Source organism: Squalius cephalus (assembly GCF_949319135.1).
Source record: "Squalius cephalus genome assembly, chromosome: 1".
Lineage (NCBI taxonomy): Eukaryota > Metazoa > Chordata > Actinopteri > Cypriniformes > Leuciscidae > Squalius > Squalius cephalus.
In genome coordinates, this window is record NC_137122.1 from 35,974,319 (window position 1) to 35,998,856 (window position 24,538).

At 38.9% G+C, this 24,538-nt stretch overlaps 2 protein-coding genes across 3 annotated transcripts; one reads left to right on the forward strand and one right to left on the reverse strand.

Annotated features, from left to right (window-relative positions):
- Positions 1–2,690: 2,690 nt before the first annotated feature.
- slc16a3a (solute carrier family 16 member 3a) lies at positions 2,691–10,104 on the reverse strand. 2 transcript variants are annotated; one of them, XM_079894395.1, is made up of 5 exons: positions 9,933–10,104; positions 6,945–7,181; positions 6,444–6,587; positions 5,581–6,369; positions 2,691–5,071 (listed from the first exon to the last, which is right to left on the reverse strand). In XM_079894395.1, exons 2-5 carry the CDS (start codon positions 7,165–7,167, stop codon positions 4,728–4,730), a joined length of 1,500 nt encoding a protein of 499 aa, XP_079750521.1. In that variant the 5' UTR covers positions 7,168–7,181; positions 9,933–10,104; the 3' UTR covers positions 2,691–4,727. The 2 variants fall into 2 exon arrangements, with proteins under 2 accessions (XP_079750521.1, XP_079750522.1); XM_079894396.1 differs by lacking the exon at positions 9,933–10,104 and adding an exon at positions 9,271–9,470.
- Positions 10,105–14,818: 4,714 nt separating this feature from the next.
- On the forward strand, positions 14,819–24,530 carry engase (endo-beta-N-acetylglucosaminidase). The gene is made up of 14 exons (XM_079883048.1): positions 14,819–15,041; positions 15,195–15,271; positions 15,363–15,564; positions 15,676–15,824; positions 18,551–18,705; positions 18,800–18,948; positions 19,058–19,229; positions 19,495–19,598; positions 19,729–19,840; positions 21,499–21,683; positions 21,756–21,898; positions 22,003–22,102; positions 22,547–22,658; positions 23,640–24,530. Exons 1-14 carry the CDS (start codon positions 14,974–14,976, stop codon positions 24,036–24,038), a joined length of 2,127 nt encoding a protein of 708 aa, XP_079739174.1. The 5' UTR covers positions 14,819–14,973; the 3' UTR covers positions 24,039–24,530.
- The last annotated feature ends 8 nt before the right edge of the window (positions 24,531–24,538 follow it).

Sequence of the window (24,538 nt, forward strand, 5' to 3'; positions counted from 1 at the left end):
ATCACTTTCTGCCAGACAATCGCTGGCAAGGTGGGAGGGGCGGGGGGCGTGATTCTCGCTCATCGCTGCCTTTGGCCCTCTGACACACACCAGGAGGAGAGGGCCGTCCAGAGGCCTCTTTGCAAAGCAGAGCGTCTTGGCTAAAGCCATGTATAATGGCTCTGATAGTGTGACTCACCCTCTCCTGTTGCAAAAAAATTACTTTTACACAGCTTGGAATGCAGCTGTACTGATAGCCATTGACATTTTGCTCACCGTAACATTTTATTTTTGTCTTTTTGTTTATGTCCAACAGAGATTAAATTGATTTCACACTGGCTACAGTCTTTTGCAGATGAATCTTATCTTTTTGTTCGTTTAACAGCGTTAAGCTTAATGAAACATGCATTGAATTGAATAGAATTGTTTGAAAGCCTGTTCGTTAATGTGGCAGGATGAAGACAGTGTCACTTTTATGTCTTTTTTTTGTAGTTTATTATGCGGAAGGCCAGGTGGAGAATCATACAGCAATGGTTCGAATAGTTGTTCCCACAGTACCACCTTTATACCGTTACAGCTTTTTAGATTATTTTTTTAATTTTCTTTGCACCAAGCAACCTGGCCCTCTTTATCAACTCTAGTTTTGGTCATTGTTTTTTTTTTTTATTGCATTCCCTTAAGCTTTTCTTTTGTTTCTCAAAAGCTGTGAAATGCCTGTATTGTAGAGTTGTTGATGTTATTAATGTTGCTGTTTGTTTCTTTTTTTTACCCCCCTGAACTAAGCTTAGTGCTTTTACAGTAACACAGGCACACGTGGTTGGGACAAGACTGTTGGACAGTGTCACGAAAATATATTTATAGCAGATTAGGAAGTCTAATAATGAGAAAAGGGCTTCGTTTTTCTAACCAGAGGGTATAAACTTGGAAAAACTCCTGGTAATCTGACAGGTTTGGGAATACGTTGAAACAAACTGGCACTTTTTCTTTTCACATTTGTGTTTGGGTTTGGAATGCCAGCTTGTCTCAATGAGAGAACACCAGCCATCATTTAAGCCATGCCTGATTTCTTTTTGATTTTCTTTTGACTGAAACTTTTAACAGTTGAGATGCAGGTTTTTGTTTTTCTTCAACTTTATTTACTGAGTATTACCAATGCTTTTAGTACTACTTTTCCCTTGTTTCAGAAGTGTGGTCCCTTGACTTACTGGTGCTATAAGTCACGGAGGACATGGAAGGTGAGCTTGCCTGTCCATATCATTCAGCATAGTAGAGCGTAGGCTTTTTCTGTAGTCATGGGGTGGGGGGTCTAGTGGTGAAACTCTGAAAATTCTGTTGTCATGTATATAGGATGTTTCTAGTGATGGCAAAGTACCATTTTTTTCATAGCCACTGTCTGTGTGTGTGTATCGTGAGTTTGGGGAAAAGGCTAGTGCTTAGAGAGGTGAGAGGGACTTTGTTCCGTTCTAGATTTGATAAGTTAGTAATTTTCTCTCCACTGGTGGTCTCACAGAAACAGCCGCTCCAGTACTGGTGGTGTTTAAATGTAGGCACAAGTACACTTTGTCGGGATCGAGCTATTATGGATTTCTCTATTTCATTTTTCTGGTTCATTCTACACACGACTGCTTGGCCAGTCCTTCTGCATCACACTGTGCTGTATCAGGTGGAATTATAGAAATCTTCCTTCCCTGGAAGATTTTTTTCCTCATTTGTATTGCCACTGTATTTGTGTATTTTAAAATGTGTAAATAAATTAAGTACTTGTAAGTTGTATTTGTTTTTCTTACTCTCCCTCTATTCAAAATTTTAATGTTCCCGCTCTCATGTCGTTCCCAACCCGTGAGACTTTTGTTCGTCTTCGAAACATAAATTAAGATATTTATAATAAAACCTGGGAAACTGAGTTTGTAACGCAAACGTTAACACTTCAAAAAGTTAATAAAGAGATATCGCACAAGTGAACCTTATGATTCGAGCGGTTTAATCCAAGTCTTCTGAAGGGACGTGATCGATTGATCAGCGAACATAGAGCTTCAGAAATTGACGTATCAAAAGTTTTGGTGTTATACGTAATGCCTGGTTCAGATTACACGATTTTAGCCCGATTTTGGCACGATCCGTTTGACGTAGGGTGTCGTACGTGGGGATTCGTAAACGACAACGGGCGTCGGGACGCAAGATTCGATCGTTTCATCTCGTATAGTGTGTCATAGTGGGCGCGACAACCTACGTCGCGTCTGCGATGCTTCACGACATCACGACAAAAAGACTAGCATGTTTAATTTTTTTAACGGTCCTCCACGACGGGTTCCTCAAGAGTGAGTGAGTGTGTGTGTGCGCGCGCGTGAGTGAGTTAGCGAGCTACAGTGTGTGTGTGACGCGATGACTGGTCGGAAAGCAACGTGTAGTCTGACATGTTTCTTGTCCACGACACGACACGACAAGATTTTAGGAGTCAAAATCGTGTAATCTGACACTGCTATCGTAACAGACACAAAAATCTTGTAATCTGAACCTAAGACTTTAATGGCGGGATAGAAATCCCTTAAGTTTTATTAAAAATATCAACGTATTTCGACGATGAACGAAAGCCTTATGAGTTCAGAAGGACATGAGGTGAGTAAATGACTATAAAATGGTTAAGCGGTAAAAATGGCATTGTACAGTACATGGCTCGTTTTGCCCATTAAGAAATATTTGAAAAGACAACTGACGTGTATTCAACATTTATTGAGCAGATTTGGTTTTATGTATTCAGTAGACACAGGAGAGGTCATTATCAAATAATGCAGTCATTCTTAAATTTAAACTAATGAAGAAAAAAAATTACAAAATATTTCCCAGCCTGACTCAGATAGGCACAGTGGAAGGGCAGTTTGACAGATTCTGGGGTTACTGAGTCTAGATTTCTCATAGCTGCACTGAAGATGTATTATTATTATTTTTTAAATTACAAATATTCAATCTGGTAAGTAGTTTAACCAGTAGTGGATCTGATGCTGGTATAAAATTAGAACTAATGCCACTAGGCAGTGCTGTCAAACCTCATTTCTATTACAACAAAACAGTGGGACACACTGCATGCTTTTCTGTCATCATTTTCTAAAAATAAAAGAAACAATTTCAGTACTTTGAGTACTTTTCATTTAGATTTTCATTCATTTTTGGTGCATATTTGGTGAATATTAAAAATAAATATTTTTTTGAGATTAAACTATTGAACAGCTCAGGTTGGTTAGACATTCAGAGTAGGAGAAAAAACAGGTAAATGCAAATATTGCTAAAGGACTCTTCAAATGAAGTCATAAATGCAGAGATACCTGCTCTCTACTTCACTACGCTGACAATCTCAGCATAGCAGTGACACGTTAAAAGTACAGTGTCAGAAAAGGAATTCACAGTACAATCTTATGCTGACTAATACAATAATATTGAACTAACATAAGCTTTTCAGCGGACCTGTTTCTGTCCTTTGACATTGAGACATACAAAAGAATAATAGGTGAAGATAAGTGACAGGTGCCAATCCAGCAGGATTACAGTATCTTTCTATCTGGAATGTTCTAATAATACTAAAGGAATATAACAGTACTGATCTTTATGCTGGAAATCATGGCATTTTCAGATGTCTACTTAAGCCAGTGGACCGCACTGCTCACAACGCACAAAAACAAAGCAGTTCACATATTGCATGAGGTCCCAAAGTATAATCGTTTAGAGATAGGGACATACTATTACAAAAGCGTTTTGTGTGAGAAGGGGAAACTTCAGATATCTGATGTCTCTCCTGATATCTATGAGTATGATCAGATTTTCTGTACCTGTGATAGCGGTCTACTTAAGTTTTGTGATGATGTGATGTTTTCTTAGTCAAAGGCGCTGTAATGATATTTAAGTCACCATGAAATCAAAACAAAAGATTTCTCTTTTTTTATGGAATATTGCAGTATTTATTATAAATGGTTTATCTGTGCACATTATTATTTTTCTAATCTGAACATTTTTTTTTAAATGTCCTCTTGCAACACGCCGCCTCTTTCTCAAACCGTGCAGTTTTGGTGTAACCATGGTGACCAGGCAATATTCAAGTATTGCTTAAATTTAAAAGGGGCAATTAAAAGCTTGACTCATATTTACTATGTTCCTGGTCCTTTTTTGTTCCTTTCGCTTTTTGTTGAACTTTCAGCTGTGCACCCTTCCAAACTCATTAAAGCTGCTCTTCCAAGTTAATCTATCACACTCTCAGTGTCCGGTTTGTCATTTATGGACTGATTGACCGGCAGAAAGCGCTTTCAAACGTATTCCGATTGGCTAAAAAAAGCGTCTGAACGGAGCCATTTTTTTCCTTTACTCTTTATGTCTGTCACAGAGATCGGTGTGATATCTCAGTAGTCATTTCAGTAGATAAAATAATTTTCTCCAAACCGTTCCATAAGAAAATAGCTTACAGCACCTTTAACCTAGTTAACGTAGGTGTAAGTCAAAGAAATGTCTGTGGTTTTGAGCTACAGACGTACAGAGAGTGGCTTGTCCAGATCTCTGTGTGGCAGTGCAAATGCGATATTTTGAACAGCATGAGTGCAGTGTAGGCCTCTATTATTGATTAAATATTCATCTGTCACAGCACACACATTAGGATATCACATCACTACACAGTGACACACATTAACACTGCAACTCTCAATCTCCTCTTGTTTGTGTCTTTACAACCTTTTCGTGAGCAGAAAAGGGCAAAGTCTTGATGTCCTTCAGAGGTCAGATTCTGGACTACCGGTGACGTTCATCTTCTGCCCATCTTTAACTTTAAGAAATGTTTCCACTTCTGTTGAATCCTCCGCAACACTCTCAGGTCTCGGATCACCCGAATTCTTTGGCTTTTCTGAGTTTCCACTGGTCTTGTGTGGCTCCTCTATGGGTGGCGTACAGGAGTGATTCTTTGTCTCTCCAGCCTCCACTGCAGCCTCTGGTGCCTCGGGCTTCTTTTTTATGAACAGGAAGTTGCATATGGCCAGCACTAAAGCTGACAACACAACCTCAATCCCAGCCAGCAGGAAGACATACATGTAATTCTTAGTGAAGTCCAAAAGGCGCCCTTGACAAAGTGAGAACAAGGTTTCAATGGCATTCAAATTTGACTCTCAATAGATTACAGTAAGTTTATCAAGGTTTAATGATTAGGGATGTGCAAAACATGACGTGCATAACATAACTGACTAGTTGGTGAGTTGTCAGCTTTTGTTAAGGCTGATTTAGTGCACAAAACTTTTAGTCCACATAAAAAATGAATAATTTATATAAGATATATATGATCAGAAATACAGTAAAAACAGTGATATTGTGAAATAGATATATAGATATATATAATTTACGTGAATAAAACTTGCAGCAGAACATGTGCATTGTGTATTATGCAGTTTTGTACCACAGCCATACAATGTTCATTCCGGTTTTTAGCTAATCAAATTATTTCGATTAAATAATTTATAACTAAATTCACATATAAAGTAACAAATTCTATATTTCTCACCCTGTTTTAGTTTAAGAGGAAGCTAACCTACAGTATCAGCCATTTTTAGTTTAAAATGAAATTTCAACACTTACCAGCAGATGGAGGTCCAACCAGCACGGCAATGGCTTCAAACAGGAGAACTAAACCAATGGCGCTTGAGAACTTCTCTGTACCCACAACAGCCATGAGGACCTCAAACTGCAAAGCACCAACCATGCCATAAGAGATGCCGAAAAAGATGCAGAACACCACCAGAGAGGAGTAGTCTTTAGACAAGGAGCCCACCAGATCTGTGATGCCATTGAATAAGACAGCAAAACTGAATAGGTAGACGCAGCGAGGACGAACCCACGAGAGTCCTGCGATGATGCCACACGTGGGCCGTGCAAAAATGTCAACGAAACCCAGAATGGTAAGCAGTAGGGCGGATTTCGTGTCCTCGTTTCCCAGCTCTTTGGCATAGCTCACCACAAACACTGGAGGCACAAACAAACCAAGCACCATGATGGAGGCAGCGACGGTGTAAATGACAAAGCCCCGGTCTCTGAAAACACTGAAGTCCAGCATCTTGGGTTTGGGTTTTGGTTTCTTGTCGCCATCATCCGGTGTGTTTTCAACTCCAGGGGTCTCTGACATCTTTGGTGGGAGTAAAGGCCTCATTAAAGCTCCACAAGCACAGCAGTTCAGCAGTATCCCTCCCAAGATGAGGAAGCCCCCTCTCCAGCCATATTCATACTGAAGGATCTGCCCCAGAGGGGACAGACAACACAGAGCCACCGGACTCCCAGCCGCTGCCAGGCCGTTAGCCAGCGGACGCTTCTCACTGAAATATCGATTCAGCATAATGAGTGATGGCTGAAAGTTCAGAGCCAGTCCAAGACCTGGAATCAGAGGATAGAAATGTTTACGTCACTGGATAGACATCAGTCACTCAATAAAGAAGTAAATGAAGTACCTGTAATGACTCCTATACACAAGTAAATGTGGATGATGCTCGTGGCAAATGATGCCAAGATCATTCCCAACGATGCAAAGAGGCCGCCCACCAACATCACTGGACGACACCCAAATCGATTCACTAAAATGCTGCATAAAGGCCCTGCGAAGAGTAATTTTGTACATCTGAACTGTCTGAATCTGGTCTGAAATAATTTTCAAGACATTAATGGGATAGTTCACCCAAAAATAAAGATGCTGTTCCAAACATGGAACACAAAAGAAGATATTTTGAAGAAATGTGTTTTTTGTCCATACAGTGAAAGTCAGTGGGATCCAGTCTTGTTTTATACGCATTTGCCTTTCATTACATGGACAAAAACAGTTCAGACATTCTGTTCCCATGAAGAAAGTCATACAGGTTTGAAATGACATGAAGGTGAGTAAATAATGACAGGATTTTCATTTTTGGGTCAACTATACCTTTAAGACTTTGTTTGATTGGTGGTGAAGAACATACCAGTGCCATACAGCATAGCCAATAGGATGGAGGAGATCCAGGCTGTGTCACTGTAGCCCACCCCAAACTCTCTAATCAGCTCCTTGAAGAAAACACTGACGGCCTTTGGAAAGGCGTAGGAGAAACCTGTGATGATGAAGCAGCCAAAAAGCACAGCCCAACCCCAGCCACCATCAGGGGCCTTCACTCTACAACCTCCGTCATCCAGTGCCACGCCACCCATGATGCTCTACTGCTCTGTGGAAAGATCAGACAACCACACACATGTTCTTAGGGGAATAAGTTGTAGTATGCAAGTCAATAATAATGCCTTCAAGACCCTATACCAGAAATCCCATTCAGTCAAATGACAAAGCAGACGAGTTGTGTCGTGTCTTCTGCTGCCTCTGTGAAGAATCACTCTCGAAGTCTTGGGTTTTGATGCCAGAAGACATCAGAGATATAAAGTCTGCAGAGCAACTATAGAGTCTGTCTTTGCACACTCTTATATACAGTTTTCCATATGCTCTCCCTTAAGGCGTGGCCAATATATTTCAAACATGCCACTATTGTTTATCAACATTTTACCATTTTTGGCTATGACTCCAGTCTGTTTAGGCCCCAACCTATTAAGTGCAACAAGAAGTCTCAGCTCATCCCATATTTTCTCTAATGTCAAAACGAGAGGCTCAGCTCAGCATATTGGAGCACATTCCATTCTCTTACTGTCAAATACATGACTATAATATAGTTAACATAAATCCCATTGATTATACTTCATTATATTTTATTAAAAAAAAAAAAAATCAGATTAACAGAAATATTCCACATAAGGGCAACATTGCAGTAATAAAATGCTTTGTACAGGTCTTACAACGCTGTCAATAAAATGCACAGGTCATATTTTCACACCAAAAAAATAATTTCACACTGCAAATATCTTAATGGCTTTATTCTTTCTTCTGAAATTCCACCAACAGTCTACTGAAAAACAGCCGCGGATGTCAGGGACCAACAAAATATTCATCCACACATAGACCTCTATATAGACCTGGATATATTAAAATGTAGCGCACCCTGATAGCACATGTACATCACAGGAGATGTCTATTAGATGTGCGAGTTTACAACTGGAAGACGTTGTTTTTTTTTTTTTTAGAGTGTTTCGCTCATCTGCAATTATGTCTATAGGACGTTTCCTGTCAGATGTCAAATAGACGTTTAGAAAATGTCTTTAAGATGCTTACGATTTAGAATGTACGTGAAACTGAGATCTTAAAGACGTCTATCAGATGTTAGTAAACAGCAGATGCTTTCCAGATGAAGTGATCTTTAACAGACATCATGTAGACGTACGTGTAGGCTACTGTGTACACACATGTATTAATGATACTATAAGCGGGGCAGCCGGTCTCGGAGCCCTCCAGCTCTACAGCGCCACATCAAATTTTCAATGTAAATGTGGTGAAAATGGAACTGCAGCGTGCTCTCATAGAAAGCCATTGGGGCAGATTTCTGGCAGCCACGCTTACTTTAACATGACCTAACGTAAGCCTCGCTCCAGACCAAGACATGACAAAAGGTTGGGCAGTTATCAACTTCATGCAAATATCAAGCGAAAAACGCGGCAGCCAATCGCTTTTCAATATGCAAATTGTACCGGAGTTTATGGTGAATTTAGAGCGTAAATCATTTTGTTTACAAGTTAGACGCTTTGCAGTTGTTATATATGTTAAATATTTCATTTTCGTGTCTCTTGGGGCAGTGCGAACAGTTATTTTTCATAATTCTAAATCCAACTGCCAACTTGTTTGTTGGCGTTTGTCTGAGCGGTGTGAATTGAATTCGCCGTAATATGACATTCTGTGCGTCTGTCAATCATCATTGGAGCGCCACCCTCAGGCTGAATAACGCAAGGCAAGGACATCAGAATTCTGCCAAAGGTGTGTCTGATGTGTTCAGCGATTAACTATTAGAATATAAAGCTAACTAAATGTTAATCATAAACTAGTGCTAAGACTCAGAATCTGCCCTACCCAAATTTATGGCCAGGAGCCGCTACTAGCCTACTGAAAAATGAATTAGAGAAAATGTTATTATGACTTTTTATGACATTTTTATTATGTCTTGCATATAATGCTAAAAAGTAGACTATAATTTATTAGGTTATCTCGATGAGTGAAAGGCTACATCTCTGAGCTTCTTTGTATATTTAAAATGTAGCCAATATTTTTTGTGTCTTTTTATTTATCTATTTTTTACAGTGATGGCTAATTGCCACAGCTTTATTGTTCAGAATGTTCCTCGATTCGGCCCTAATGAACTGCCTGTCTACGTCTGCACTCACCTGGTTAAAATGGTATCTTAAATGCCCTTCCTCGTCACGTTACACGTACAATTTAAGATGCGCAATAGCGGCACTTTTACGCGGTCCGACGCATTTCTGTAAAACAAGCCTCTAATAACTTAATATTTTATCCAAATCAGCTAGTATAACACTATCCTTTGTTTTAAACATTAGATGCCTTTTCACAACGTCAGTGTTCCGTAATTCTTAGCTACGTATTTCCGAGTCACCTGTTACGTTTGTAGGCTATTTGGGGAATATCAAGGGATGCTGCATGGATGCGGGACAGGCTCATGCGCAGTCCACATTTATAATGAGATGCAAGGATATTTAAGTTCATAAATACCCAGTACATCATTTATCATGCATGATATCTATATCTACAATAGCCTTATTATGAAGTGAGGCTTTAAGTGCAATGTCGATTTTTTAATAATCAATATAGCCTACATATGCAGATTTAAATTTCATAGCACATCAGCTCCGCTTCATTAGCCTACATCAAATTAACATTTCAACGAGGTCCTACAAGATCTGTGCAAATATTTATCTTTATCTGAAGAGGCTAATTAACAGCCTTTAGCACTAAAACATGTTTATCCAAATCCTTTAATTGCCATAATATGTTTCCTGGATATAAACTAAGCGTAAATGGTACTTACTAAACAAATTATTGTCTTCCACCTTCAGATTTCAGTTCTGATCACCGGAACACGCTTCTAGCAGAGCGTACGACAATATAGACGTAAATAAGAAGGAGAAACGCGACTAGGCGGTGTTCTGTGGACTGGGTCCTAGAGTCTGCTGTTGTCATGTTCACCTAATCGTGCGTGTGATGTAAGCATTTCTTTCTGCGTCTTGTGCAACTGTGTAAAAATAACCTGGCCATATCTAAGGTTCCGTAAGTTGTAAAATATTAAAGTTGCAGAACAAGAAATGAGTGTAAACTGGAAATTTAAATCTGAAATGTTCACTTTGTTATCTCAAAAAATATTGGAGCAGCTTTAAATCAAAATAGACGATTTTTATTTTTATGGAATATAGGGCTATTTATTTTTATGCATTTTTATGAATATTTTTAATGCAGCCTGTTTATTATACATGATTTATCTGTGCACATAATTATTGTTTTAATTCATGTGCCCTTGTAATTAAAATTTTTTCCTTTCCATAACCTTCTTGCAGCGAAATCTTTTCTCTGATTACGTGTTTACTGGCGCGAGGGTGGGGCAACCTGTCACTCACATGACATCACAGCAATAGCAAACCACAACCATCCAATCATGTCTTTATAGTCAAACTCAAGTCCCGTCCTACATTTTTTCATTGTTTGAAGAGCAGTTTCACTCGGATTAGATATATACGGTGGCCCAGTAGTGCACAACACAACAAAATTTAAAAAGCAAACATAAATTCACAACACAACGAAATTGCCGCAACACAACGGAAAATGTACAACACAACGGAAATAAGCCACAACACAATGGAAATGCTCCCGACCACTAGAGGGCAGTCGGAGCGTGGGAAAAGTTAGTTTTCCATGCCACTGTTCTGAGTCAACAGTCTAAAAAATGTATCAACACCACGATAAGTTTTAACAGTATGTAGCTAACCATTGACATTTATTCATTCAAAATCACCTACGTTCATTATAGCTGCATATTTATACTCTAGAATGCTTTTACGCGCTACTACCACAGCGTGGAATTAAATGAAATACAATACAATGGAAATAATTATTTTAGTACACCACCACCACCACCAATACCACACTACAAAAAGAATCATGTAAAACCCAGTAAACCCTGAGATTATTACTAGTGACAACAAAACAAAATATATTCATTAGACATGCAAACTGGGTGCCGGTGTGGTGAGAAGTTCGAGCTCGACCAGATTCGGCTCGAAGTCATTCATCTTCGGATGCGGAGCTATTAGTAACTATTAGTTTCTAGATGCAACATTATGACAATTTAACCTTTGGAACTATTAAAATTAGGCTGTCACTAACGATTATTTTGGTTATCAGTCGATTATTTTGATGATAAATCAAGTAATCATGTAAGACATGTAGCGCCATTGCGCTTCGGGCCACCCGAGTTCGAGTCACGATTCTGCCCCCCCCCCCTCTCTCTCTCTCTCTCTCTCTCTCTCTCTCTCTCTCTCTATCTCTCTCTCCCTCTCTCTCCCACCTCACTTCCTGTCTAGCTACTGTCCTATCCTAATAAAAAAAGGCAAAAATGCCAAAAATAAAATCTAAAAAAATCAAGTAATCATTTTTTATTTGAGGTAATAAAAATACACCCAAGCAAAGACCTAAGCCTTTAAAATGACTTAAACTACATATATAATAATGAGGCAATAGGGCCATGCGCTGTTCAAAGCATTCTCGTGTATAAATACGCAACAATAATTCATGTAGGTGATTTTGAAGTAATATTTTATGTCGATATACAATGGTTACATACTGTTAAAACTAATTTGGTATTGATATCTTAAGACTGCCGAACAATGGCATGGAAAACTAACTTTATTGCGCTCCGAGAGCCCTCTAGTGGTCGGGAGCATTTCCGTTGTATTGCGGCTTTATTTCGATGTGTTGTGGCTTTATTTCGTTGTGTTGTACAATTTCCGTTGTGTTGTGGCTCATTTCCGTTGTGTTTTGAATTTATGTTTGCTTTTTTACATTTCGTTGTGTTGTGCACTACTGGGCCACTGTAGATTTACACTCACCTAAAGGATTATTAGGAACACCATACTAATACTGTGTTTGACCCCCTTTCGCCTTCAGAACTGCCTTAATTCTACGTGGCATTGATTCAACAAGGTGCTGAAAGCATTCTTTAGAAATGTTGGCCCATATTGATAGGATAGCATCTTGCAGTTGATGGAGATTTGTGGGATGCACATCCAGGGCACGAAGCTCCCGTTCCACCACATCCCAAAGATGCTCTATTGGATTGAGATCTGGTGACTGTGGGGGCCATTTTAGTACAGTGAACTTATTGTCATGTTCAAGAAACCAATTTGAAATGATTCGAGCTTTGTGACATGGTGCATTATCCTGCTGGAAGTAGCCATCAGAGGATGGGTACATGGTGGTCATAAAGGGATGGACATGGTCAGAAACAATGCTCAGGTAGGCCGTGGCATTTAAACGATGCCCAATTGGCACTAAGGGGCCTAAAGTGTGCCAAGAAAACATCCCCCACACCATTACACCACCACCACCAGCCTGCACAGTGGTAACAAGGCATGATGGATCCATGTTCTCATTCTGTTTACGCCAAATTCTGACTCTACCATCTGAATGTCTCAACAGAAATCGAGACTCATCAGACCAGGCAACATTTTTCCAGTCTTCAACTGTCCAATTTTGGTGAGCTCGTGCAAATTGTAGCCTCTTTTTCCTATTTGTAGTGGAGATGAGTGGTACCCGGTGGGGTCTTCTGCTGTTGTAGCCCATCCGCCTCAAGGTTGTGCGTGTTGTGGCTTCACAAATGCTTTGCTGCATACCTCGGTTGTAACGAGTGGTTATTTCAGTCAAAGTTGCTCTTCTATCAGCTTGAATCAGTCGGCCCATTCTCCTCTGACCTCTAGCATCAACAAGGCATTTTCTTGCCACAGGACTGCCGCATACTGGATGTTTTTCCCTTTTCACACCATTCTTTGTAAACCCTAGAAATGGTTGTGCGTGAAAATCCCAGTAACTGAGCAGATTGTGAAATACTCAGACCGGCCCGTCTGGCACCAACAACCATGCCACGCTCAAAATTGCTTAAATCACCTTTCTTTCCCATTCTGACATTCAATTATGGAGTTCAGGAGATTGTCTTGACCAGGACCACACCCCTAAATGCATTGAAGCAACTGCCATGTGATTGGTTGATTAGATAATTGCATTAATGAGAAATTGAATAGGTGTTCCTAATAATCCTTTAGGTGAGTGTATATCACAATAAGGAAAGAAAAGACTATCGCAACTTCCATTTCATGCCGAATTTAAACATGCACATCCATCTCAAATAACGAAGTTAAATAAGAAGTTAAATTCGAGTATGAATAGTAACAGCTGAACTAAAGGCATTGCTTTTTGTTTGAAAAATCAGGCTTAGCTCAATGAAACATTTAGGTATTGTTCTTTAATTTCTAATGTCAGAAAGGAGCATTTATAGTCTCTGTAGCCAGTTTTGTTGTACCTTTTCATTGCCAGAACATTGAAGTTTGTTCTGAGCCTTTCTGGCGGGAACGGGACTGGCCTTTAAAATCACCCTGGGGGGCATCAGAGGATTGATCCATGCTGTGGTGTAACACAAAAAACACAAAGCCCATTGCTCTCTTTGCGTGCCAAACAGACCTAATGTGGGCCATCAATACATTCAGTCCAACACGTCCACAGTAATGATGTTCAATGCATATTTTGCTTATTTCATCAGAATTTGAATTGAAATGTCAAAATTATATAATATTTTTTTTAACCACAATGACCTATTATGGAAGCATATACTAAAGCAAAGGGAAAAGGGAAAAGAATGACAGGAAATGATAGGGATGACAATACACATTCGAGTCAAGTTCCATCTAACCTTGGTTACATGTTGACAGTTGCTCTATTTGAATGTTTGCAGAAAGGTGGGAAGAATGAAATATGGGTATATCTAACTTGCCACAAGTAAATAGATGGATGAATATTTAATATGAGTGCACAAGCATTTGATGTGTTGCTAAAACATTTGATTGGTGATATTGGTCTTATAAACGTGGATTTATAAAAAAAAAAATTGTATAGCAAAACCAGAGCTGTCAGGGGGGGGGGGGGGGGGGGGGGGAACTAATGTTTACTACATTAAAGCCCACATTTCAGTCTGTGTTAATAAAAATGAAGCTTCCAGATTTCCATGGCATTCATCTATCCTGTTAAAAGCACTCGAATCAGACTTGCGGGCCACTGACTACTGAAAGAGAAAAACCCCCAGAAGAGAATCATTGTGCCGCCAACAAATGTTCTGGATGATTGTTCTACAAAAAGAGAATGGACATGAGAGGTATTGTAGCATTCTGGATGAAAACAAAAAAGGACAAAAAGTGTGAATTATTAATCGATTAATATATTTTCGCTCCTCTCTAATTCAGATTTGTAGCCTACAGATGAATACTAGCCAGCTAGAAACTGGAGGCCTCACACGGCATAACAGGGTTGAATAATATTTTGGTAATTGGTTATTTATTCTAAAATGTTTCCATGAAGCACAGTTGTACTTCTCGTCTTGTTTATTGTCACTAAATGCACTTTCGAGTCTCAAATGATCACTTCAGTGGCTGGTTTGTTTATCTTTTTTTATGTGCAGTGCATGTAAGACGTCTGGAAAATTCGCAATACTTTTTAAAAAGGACTGTATAGCCTTTTATGAGTGCTTAAAATAAACATGAGAAATATGTGTTGATAAACAGTTCATACACTAGTCATTTATACGTCTAGTCTACTGCCCTCTAGTGAAGATTTAAAGCAACCTCTTTACACAGGATCTACACGTACTGCACTTACTCAGCCAATCAGAACTCAGGCGGAAGAAGGCTGCTCTTTCTGCTCTCTAACTGAGAGGTGTATCATTAACTGTTACTTCAAATCACTTTTATCTGTAAACTAACTAACGGTTGACGTTTTTGCATAGGGAAAGTGTTTCTACAAAAGACAAAAATAAAATGTCACCCCGGAAACGAAAAAGGGACGAAACTACAAGCAGTAAGATTCCTAAGACGGAAGAGATCAGGTAATTTAGCCTAGTTATGCTTGATCCGTTTTCTGCATTATATCTGAAGACCATGTGAATCAAAGCAGCATTTTATTTCCCTTATAAGTTGTTATAGCTATACATAGTTCATTCCTTATAACGACATGTTCTTCTCTTTGGTTGTTTATTCAGCTCTCAGTCTTGCCTCGATCAACCAGGCGATCAAAGTGTTCATGAGGTCGTAAATTACGAGCCATCCACGTTGCCAGGTATTTAATACATATTATAGCCTATGCTGCGTTTTATTCTTTCAAAAAGAGTATTGATCTTACAGGGTCTTCATTTTCTGTGGTCTAACAGCAATCCACTATGATCCTGACACAACTGAGCCCATCAGCTGCAGTCTAAAGTCTCTTGATGAGCTGTTATCATGGACAAGGAAGGAAGCAAGTCCATTTAATGTGGCCACTGTGCCCCTGGCTAGCAGGTTTCCTTCACTGGACAGCTGCCCAAGGCGTACATTGGTGTCCCATGACATGATGGGTGGCTACCTGGAGGACAGGTACAACTCAGAGTTTGATTTTAGCCTGATTTTCAACCACTGTATGTCACTTTCATGAAGCCATTTCTAGCCAGTCTTCAGTATCTTCATGGTCCTGTTCTTTCTGCTGAGGTTCATTCAAGGCACAGAGGTGGAGATGCCATATGCCTTCTATCACTGGGAGTATATTGACATCTTCAACTACTTCAGTCATCAGATGGTAACCATTCCTCCTGCTGTTTGGACGAATGCAGCACATAAGCATGGAGTGCGCTCTATTGGTGAGTCTCTTGGTGGGTTCAGTTTATGGGCCTAAATCACAGTCTTAAGGCCTGTTTACAATATAGTTTTAAGATATAGTTCTAAAAATCATTCTCAATATTACGGAATAGCAGAGTCCACACCACAGCTATAACGATAACGGCACAGAGAAACGATATCGTTGGAATCACTTTCGTTTCAGAACGATTTTATTCATTTGATGAACGATTGAAAGCATTGACACCCAATCAGAATCAATCCTGCTATAATAAGCTTGAGCATTTAGAGCAACAGATAAGCACGCTTAGAATAAACCGAACCATATCGTTCGCTGGTGTGGACTGTGGACTAATGTTGTTGGTGTGAACGGGCATTTAGGGTACGTTTGCATGACAACGATGTACTAATGGAAACGTTTTTCCTTTTTGTTTAAAAAAAAAAAAATCCCCGTTTACACACATCCGCAGAAACGACTAAAAACTCTGTATTATTCGTGCTAGGCCAGTAGTTGGCGAGGTCAATTTGTAAAGGAACACTACGCTCTTATAGACTGAACACGTAATACGCATGCGCATGATTTCACTGTTTTCACAAATTGGCATTTTTGTTGTTTAGACAGTGACAATACCGGTATTGTTTTCAAAAACTTGCACTTTCTAACCCGTTTGCAAAAGCTTGCATTTTCAGGCCCCCAAAATGCCACTGTCGTGTAAATGAACAGCCAAAAACGAAAACCAATTTTTCCGTTTAGTTGAAAACAGTGTTGTGTAAACGGCCCATCAAACATATTAGCCTTGCTGTAAAAAGCATATCCTTGTGAAAAATAATTACACTTTAGCATACTTTTAAAAAGAAGTACAGAAATAATATACTTTAAAAGAATATACTTAAGTGTGAGCTGAATGTAATGTTTTCTGACTCCTCACCCAAAATTGAAAATTCTGTCATCATTTACTCACCCTCAAGTTGTTTCAAACCTGTATGAATTTCTTTCTTCTGCTGAACACAAAGGAAGATATTTTGAAGAATGTCGGTAACCAGACAGATGAAAGTAAATGGGGTACATCAACTGTCTGGTTACCGACATTCTTCAAAATATCTTCCTTAGTGTTCAGCAGAAGAAAGAAATTCATACAGGTTTGAAACAACTTGAGGGTGAGTAAATGATGACAGAATTTTCATTGTGAAGTAAACTATTCCTTTAACCTGTGTCGTAGATTTTTCCCTATCTTGCTCCTACTCTAAGTCTACCTGGGTCGTCTCCAATCGACGTTCCCTAACATCTCCAATCGACGTTTAATATATAATCTAACTCTCTAAACTAACTCACCTGCTGCGCAGCAGAAATTAACAGACAGACTTCAGCAAATGTCCTTTAAATTCTTTAATCATGGCCGGGAGAGTACTCGAGCAATTCTCAAGAATCTCTCCCAAGAAGAAGCAAAGCCGGAGGATCTCAGACAAATTCCATTGAGAATCCCACCAGCTAAAATAATACAACAGTTTTTATAGAATAAGGAGGTATGGCAAAAATGTCATGCTGCATTACATAATTTCCCCACAATTTGATTGGTTTTCATAGACAAACCCTTCAGTTACTAGGTAAAGCAAACTTTGTTTTAATAATTACTTCATTGTTAATCACAAGGTTCAAACCTAGTCATCTGTCTAGTTTAATTTCCCATATTTGTTATTTTTACACTCACACAACCAAAGTAAAAGGGGTATGGCAACACAACATACAACATTCAAAAACACAGGACAGAACGTTTTAGTACATTGTGTTAGCATGTTAGGCCTAAAAAGAGAAATAAGGTTAGATGTTAGAAACATGGTTAGTTTAATATATAGTTTACTATTTTATCTATTAAAAATCCACCACACCTGATGCATTTCTAAACCATACGTTTATTCTTTTTTCTGTGTTGCACAAAAGGAGAAATTTAGCAGAATGTCCAAGCTGCTCTTTTCTATAAAATAGACAGCAGATGGTAACCTGTGGCTGTCAAGCACCCTAAAAGGACAAAACAGCACCAAAAAATAGTCCATGTGACTTGTGCACTATATTCAAAGTCTTTTAAAGCCATATGACCTTGAGCTTGTGAAAGGCGCTTTATGATAAAATTATTATTATTATATGACAGCTTTGTGTGAGGAATAATGAGTTAAATTTCAGTATGCTTCAAAAAGCTATTATATGCATAATATAGCACATAAGTCATAAAGACGCTCTGATTATACTTTTATAGTAGCCTGGGAAAACCCAGACGAACTTCCGGCAAATTTAGATTTGCTCTGCAAGTCAGTCCGGCCAAGAGCCCATTCGAGCCCATTTCCAATCTTTCCAAATCTTGGCACCAATCACAAACGTTGAGGCGGGCTTTACACAATGACGATCGCGCTGATTTAGGTCTGTTTTAGGTCTATCCAATTGCGCCCAGAGGCATTTGAGCGACGTCCGTTGGTGACGCCCCTTTGGAAATGGGATGTGAATGAACCTTCCCCAGACCCGACTGAGAAGGGTGTGGTGTGAACCAGGCGACTTTTATAGTAGCAGGTTGATAGCAGTGGTCTCAGTGTAATGGCATGGGACAAGAGCTGCCTGGACATTCTACAAAATGTCTGCTTTTGTGGTCCAAGGAAGAAAATCTATTAGTTTGCAATGACATGAGAGTGAGTAAATGATGACAGAAATGTCATTAACCACAGCACCTTTATAGACATTATATTGAAATTCCCCTCCAAGGCACATTCATCACAGAGTGGACAGATGGAGCCAAGATATGTGAGGCCTTCCTTGCAGATGAGGAGAGTTACCGTGCAGCTGCTGATAAGTTGGTTCACATTTCCCACTGCTACGGCTTCGACGGCTGGCTCATTAACATAGAAAATGTGCTGAGTGTGAGTAAACAAGGCATATCTGATTGGAGGATTATACAGTCACTATGTTGACATAATGTCTAATACTTTACCTCAAATTTGACTGACTCCTCAGGAGACTGCAGTGAAGAACACTGGTCACTTTCTGCGCTATCTCACAGACCAGATGCATGAGCGCGTTCCTGGCAGTGTGGTGATCTGGTATGACAGCGTACTGAAGAACGGCTCACTCAACTGGCAGAACGAACTCAATGATGACAACAGGCAAGTGATGGTCTTGAGGGCTTCTGCAGGGGGAGATTCAGGTCTGTGAGATTTATACGGTAGATTTTGTACAACTTATGCCATCAGCTTCCTTTTGTCATCCTATCAGAATGTTTTTTGATGCCTGTGATGGAATATTCACTAACTACAACTGGACAGAGCAGAGTCTGGAGAGGATGAAGTCCTACTCTGCCGCTCAAGGCCGCTTTGCTGACATCTATGTTGGCGTTGATGTGTTTGCAAGAGGGAAGGTGATAGGAGGGAAATTTGAGACGAATAAAGTTAGTAAAGTTTTTTTAGTTTTTTTTTACACTACCATTCAGAAGTTTGGGGTTGGGAAGATTTTTTGTTTTCGAGTCTCATATGCTCACCAATGCAAAAATACAGTAAAAACAGGAATATTGTGATACATTATTACAATTTTAAAATAACAGTTTTCTATTGTAGTATGTATTTTTAAAATGAACAGTCCATAATTTCTCAGTGTTTTTGGCTAAAGGTACGCGGAGAATAAATAAGCAATCTTCTCGTTTTGTTTTTCATTAGGCTCTGGAGCTGATTCGCAAGTATGAGCTTTCAACAGCCATCTTTGCTCCTGGTTGGGTCTACGAATCCCACGAAAAGGCAGATTTTCGGCAAAACCAGGACAAGTACGCTCATTTCTTGAACTAATCACAGTGCGTTTGCTGTTCTGCGATGGAATATGTGTGTAAACACACACACACACACACACACACAAGCAAACTTCACTGATGTGTATTATCTGACCACTCTTCTAAGGTTTTGGAGCTTGCTGTCTGAGTTCCTCTATATCCACCGGCCCTCGTCCAGTCTTCCTTTCATCTCCTCATTTTGTCAGGGCTTTGGAAAGAGCCTGTACTGGAGAGGACAGGTACACTACACACAATCACACTAAGATTCTCTTCTACACCTATGTGATACATTGGTGGCATTTTTCCTGGTGTCAAAGGCAAAGTTTTGATGATGAAGTACACAGATGTTTTCAGAAAACCACATAACGTAAGATCCCAATAAAATAAAATGTCTGTTGACCCTTTTGCTGCCTTGACCCTCAAAAGCAAGTAGTCCTAGTCATGGCTTACTGTGATGAGACTTCATAAAACTTGAATGCTACACTCACAATGATTGGTAGCATATCGGCTATAGATTTTTTAAATTTATTGGTGTCAGTTGATGTTGGAAATGTACTTGTTCATGTCTATTTTTTTACATTTAGATTACCTTTGGCATCATCTAACCATCACTTAAAGTTAATCTTTTCCCCTGGTTTCACAGACAAGGCTTAAGCCTAGTCCCAGACTAAAATGCATGTTTGAGCTGGTTTAACTGAAAGCAACATGTGAAAATATGTCACATGGCACATTTATAAAAGCTTCTTAAATGTCCTAATTGAACTAAGGTCTAATCCTGTCTTAAAGGGTTAGTTCACCCAAAAATGAAAATTCTGTCAGTAATTACTCACCCTCATGTTGTTCCAATCTCGTAAGACTTTTGTTCATCTTCGGAACACAAATTAAGATATTTTTGATGAAATCTGAGTGCTGTCTCTCTCCTTCATAAGCTGCTAGGCAATTTCATTCTGGCGGTCCAGAAAAGTTAGTAAAAATATTGTTAAAATAGTCCAAGTAAGTTTATCAAGTGACGAGAATACTTTTTGTGCACAAAAAACAAACAAAAATAACGATTTTATTCAACTATTCATTTTCTTCTGTGTGGGCCTCTGAGTGAGTTCACGAGATTGCCATGACGCATGCGCGAGAACTGAGAAGATGACACAGATGGGTCTCGATGTAGTGTTTAAAATGGTTCTAAAGTGTGTATTTCCTGGATGTCCGAATTGTGAGAAACCAACGAGAAAACGTAAAAGTGCCTTACCAATGCCGCAAAATGAATGGCTTACCTTTCACACTTTCCCATCAAATGATCGTCAGAGGCCCACACAGAAGAAAATGAATAGTTGAAAAAAGTTGTTATTTTTCTCTCTTTTTTTTCGCATAAAAAGTATTATCGTTGCTTGATAAACTTAAGGGTGAGCCACTGTAGTCACTCGGACTATTTTAATGATGTCTTTACTAACTTTTATAGGCTGGCAGATGCAATTACCTAGCAGCCTATAAAGGAGTGAGCCAGCTCTCAGATTTCACCAAAAATATCTTCATTTGTGTTTCGAAGATGAACAAAAGTCTTACGGGGTTGGAACAACATGAGGGTGAGTAATTACTGACAGAATTAAAAATTTTGGGTGAACTAACCCTTAAATCTAAGCCTGGTCTCTGAAACCAGGCCTTAAAATACAAAAAATTTAATAGCACTGTTAAATGTAATCTTTAGGAATCTCAAAATGTAATCTCACTCAAAATGAATATACTGTACTTTATCATGTGATGCCTAAATTCACTTGTTTCATTTAAACGATCAATTTTAGTTTTTAGTATTTTATTTTGAATTTATTTAGACAAAATAGTATAGGAAATGTTTTAAATATCGATACGTCCATAGTAATGTCTGACTATTTGATGTATGATGTAGGTGGAGATGGAGAAAAGCTGGTTCAATCTGCATGCTCAGGAGATCCAGCCTCTGTACCTCTCTGAGAACATGGAGAATGGGGGCTGGCTGAGAAGCCGCGGCTGCTCAAAGGACGCTTGGATTGGAGGCAACTCTCTGATGGTGGAGGGTGTGATTCCATCAGGACTTCCTGAAGTCTGTGCAAGGTACTGGAGGTTTTGTTTTTCCTGGAGTACAAAAAACTTACAATCAAACACCTTCATTTTGCCCCTTTGTAGGATATTTTCTCTCCATGTTCCCTTGGCCGCCAGGACGTTTGTCTCTTTTGTCTACAAGCCACCTGTGGGAGTGAAGGTGTCCTTGGAGCTTAAAACAATAGATGTTCCCCTGTGCACTTTCAATGGGACGGAGGAAATAGCATGTTAGTGGTCTTTTAGGCCTTCTTCTTCAGATCTCTAAGAGCTTCTGTAAGCAGTCATGATAAGAATGTGTAATATTAATCTGCTTTATTGGGTGTGTGTTCAGCTACCAGTGTCTTTCCAGAAGCGTTAGCAGAGGATGATCAGTTGGTGGAGCAGTTTGTTCAGAACTGTGGTCGGTGGACTTCGGATGGCTGGATTACCAAGTGAGAGTCAACCGTTTAAAGCAGGGGTCGGCAAACTTTTTGTCATGAAGTGGCTTTTTTTTTTATTGTCCCAGTTAATCAGGATATAACACCCAATTATATATACATATAATCAAATAAATACATTATACATCTCTCATACAAATAATACATCATCTTTAATATGTCTGAAGCAATTTTTCTTTTCAACTTTTTTTTAGATTTCTCAAAATCCTAAAACTTTGTTTAAATTAGACTTTGAATAACAGATTTCCAGTGTAACCCTAATAAACCTCACAGTATGTACTGTATATGTAAATGTTGTACTCTCGCATCACCTTCATTGTGATTATTCACTGGCCTGCCATAGGTTGCCGACCCTTGCTTTAAAACCAAAAAGGTTTTGGTCATAACAAACATATAAAACTCTTTTTCTAATAAAACTCAATGTGGTTTCATGCATAGATGTTTCCTGTTGAAAATGATTGGGTGCGCATTGCGAGAAGTGTGTATTCGTGTTTCCCGAGATGGAGGAGATGAAGACGTCTCCTTTAACTGCAGGATTGGAGAGATTATGGTGAGATGCACATGAACAAAACACGCACAGAACATGTTACGCATTATGGGTTGTTATAAAAGCAGTTTTCATTTTATGAGTGAAATAAGGTCTGTGGTTCACAATAAATTTAGGCTGAGACCCATAAGCCAATTATTTAAAAATATAGTCTATATATCCAATTAGTTTAAAAACAAAATGCTTTGAGCTAAAATCAGTATTAAATGCTGAACTTGAAGTGAATTTCACTAAATTTTAAAGTATAAAAAATAGGCTTTTAACAGTGTTAATAAATTATTAGTGTTTTTAAAGATTGACTTTACAGTAAGTGAGCGTTATATGTAAATGAGCAAATGTAAATCTAAATGTAAAAATATGGGGAAATGAGCAGCACAGTTAAAAATACAGTATCAACTGATATCAAGAAATATAAAAAATCTCTAATATTGTCCGATATGGTTGTTTTTTCTACAAAATAATTTACACACATTAATACATGAAATGTGAATTTAGAAATCGCTTTAAAAGCACAAGTTTCATATTTGCCTTCTGGGTTGCCCTACAGATGGACATCTTGATTAAACATATTGTCCACTGCCATTCAAAATTTCTGTAAGATTTTTTAAATGTTTTTATTTTTACGAGATAAATCTCTTATGCTCACTAAGGCTGCATTTATTTAATCAAATATACAGTAAAAACTCTAATATTGTCAAATATTATTACAAATTAAAAAAACTTGTATTTATATTTGAATATATTTTGAAATGTAATTTATTCCTGTAAGCAGCCATTACTCCAGTTTTTTAGTGTAACATGATCCTTCAGAAAGCTTTTGTAACATTATAAAAGTCTTAACTGTCACTTTTGATTAATGCAGTCTCTCTAAATAAAAGTATTCTTTTCTTTCAATCTTACTGACCCCAAACGTCTGAACAGTAGTGTAAGTGTACGAATAATGTTGGCAGTGGCTAAATTGTCCGTTTGCATTTTTGTGCACAGCTTTTGGATGCAGAGACTCTTCATGCGCCCCTGCAGTCTGTTCAAGGCATCTGCGTGAATGATGTGGTGTGGCAGACGGGTGCTTTGAAGGGACCCGGAGACACACTGAAGGTACTTTTGAACACCACCTTACGCTGGCAATATCCCATTCAGCAGGTCCGCCATTTCCGGATACACTGGAGACGTCTCCGTGGTCCTGACCCTCGGATTCCCCCTGGACCCCTGACTCTGATTGGCAGGTCTTACTCCACCCTGTACCGTGTGGTGGAGCTGGAGGTTCCTGCTGCTCCGGGTCTCATAGAGCTGGTGGTGGAGCCTGTGAGCAGAGAGGGATTCAGAGTGCCTGAGGACCGGTGGGGAAGACGCACACTCAGCTACAGTTCCTCAGGGAACCCATAAACATGAACGCTATTGACCAAATGCCTTAATACTGTATAGCTGACTTGCTGTTTTGATAGTATAAGCAAATTCTTCTTCTATTCAATATGCAGAAGAATGTGAGATGAGTTGGTGCTAAATCTGTATTCAGTAGTTCATTGATTCTGAATATTTAATTGAAAGAGCAGGAAATTGTGTAAATATGATTTGCACAATTATATCCTTTATTATAGTAAAAGCAGTTTTAAATACTAGTGTGCATTTTAAACACTAGTGTGTGAGGACCTGAGTGGTCTGTTCTTTTAGCCATTGCACAGCTCTATATTTACATTTATTCATAAGTGGCATGCAAACCTCATGAAAATAATCAAGTAGCTTCTTAAACTGATATATTTTAACCAGAGTCTCTTCATGAAATTCCATTGTTTATGCATTTGTGTGAAATCAAGCAAGGAGATGATTCCTTTTTGCAGATACATTATTATTTGTGTTTCAAATAAATGGGAATGTAAAAACAACTT

Coding starts and splice junctions, on each gene's coding strand:
- slc16a3a (XM_079894395.1), bottom strand. CDS start 7,167: ATGGGTGGCGTGGCACTGGATGACGGAGGTTGTAGAGTGAAGGCCCCT. Junction 6,370..6,443: donor GTGTATAGGAGTCATTACAG/GTACTTCATTTA, acceptor CTCTGATTCCAG/GTCTTGGACTGGCTCTGAAC. Junction 5,072..5,580: donor GGTTGGACCTCCATCTGCTG/GTAAGTGTTGAA, acceptor CACTTTGTCAAG/GGCGCCTTTTGGACTTCACT.
- engase (XM_079883048.1), top strand. CDS start 14,974: ATGTCACCCCGGAAACGAAAAAGGGACGAAACTACAAGCAGTAAGATT. Junction 18,949..19,057: donor GAACTCAATGATGACAACAG/GCAAGTGATGGT, acceptor TCATCCTATCAG/AATGTTTTTTGATGCCTGTG. Junction 19,230..19,494: donor GGAAATTTGAGACGAATAAA/GTTAGTAAAGTT, acceptor GTTTTTCATTAG/GCTCTGGAGCTGATTCGCAA.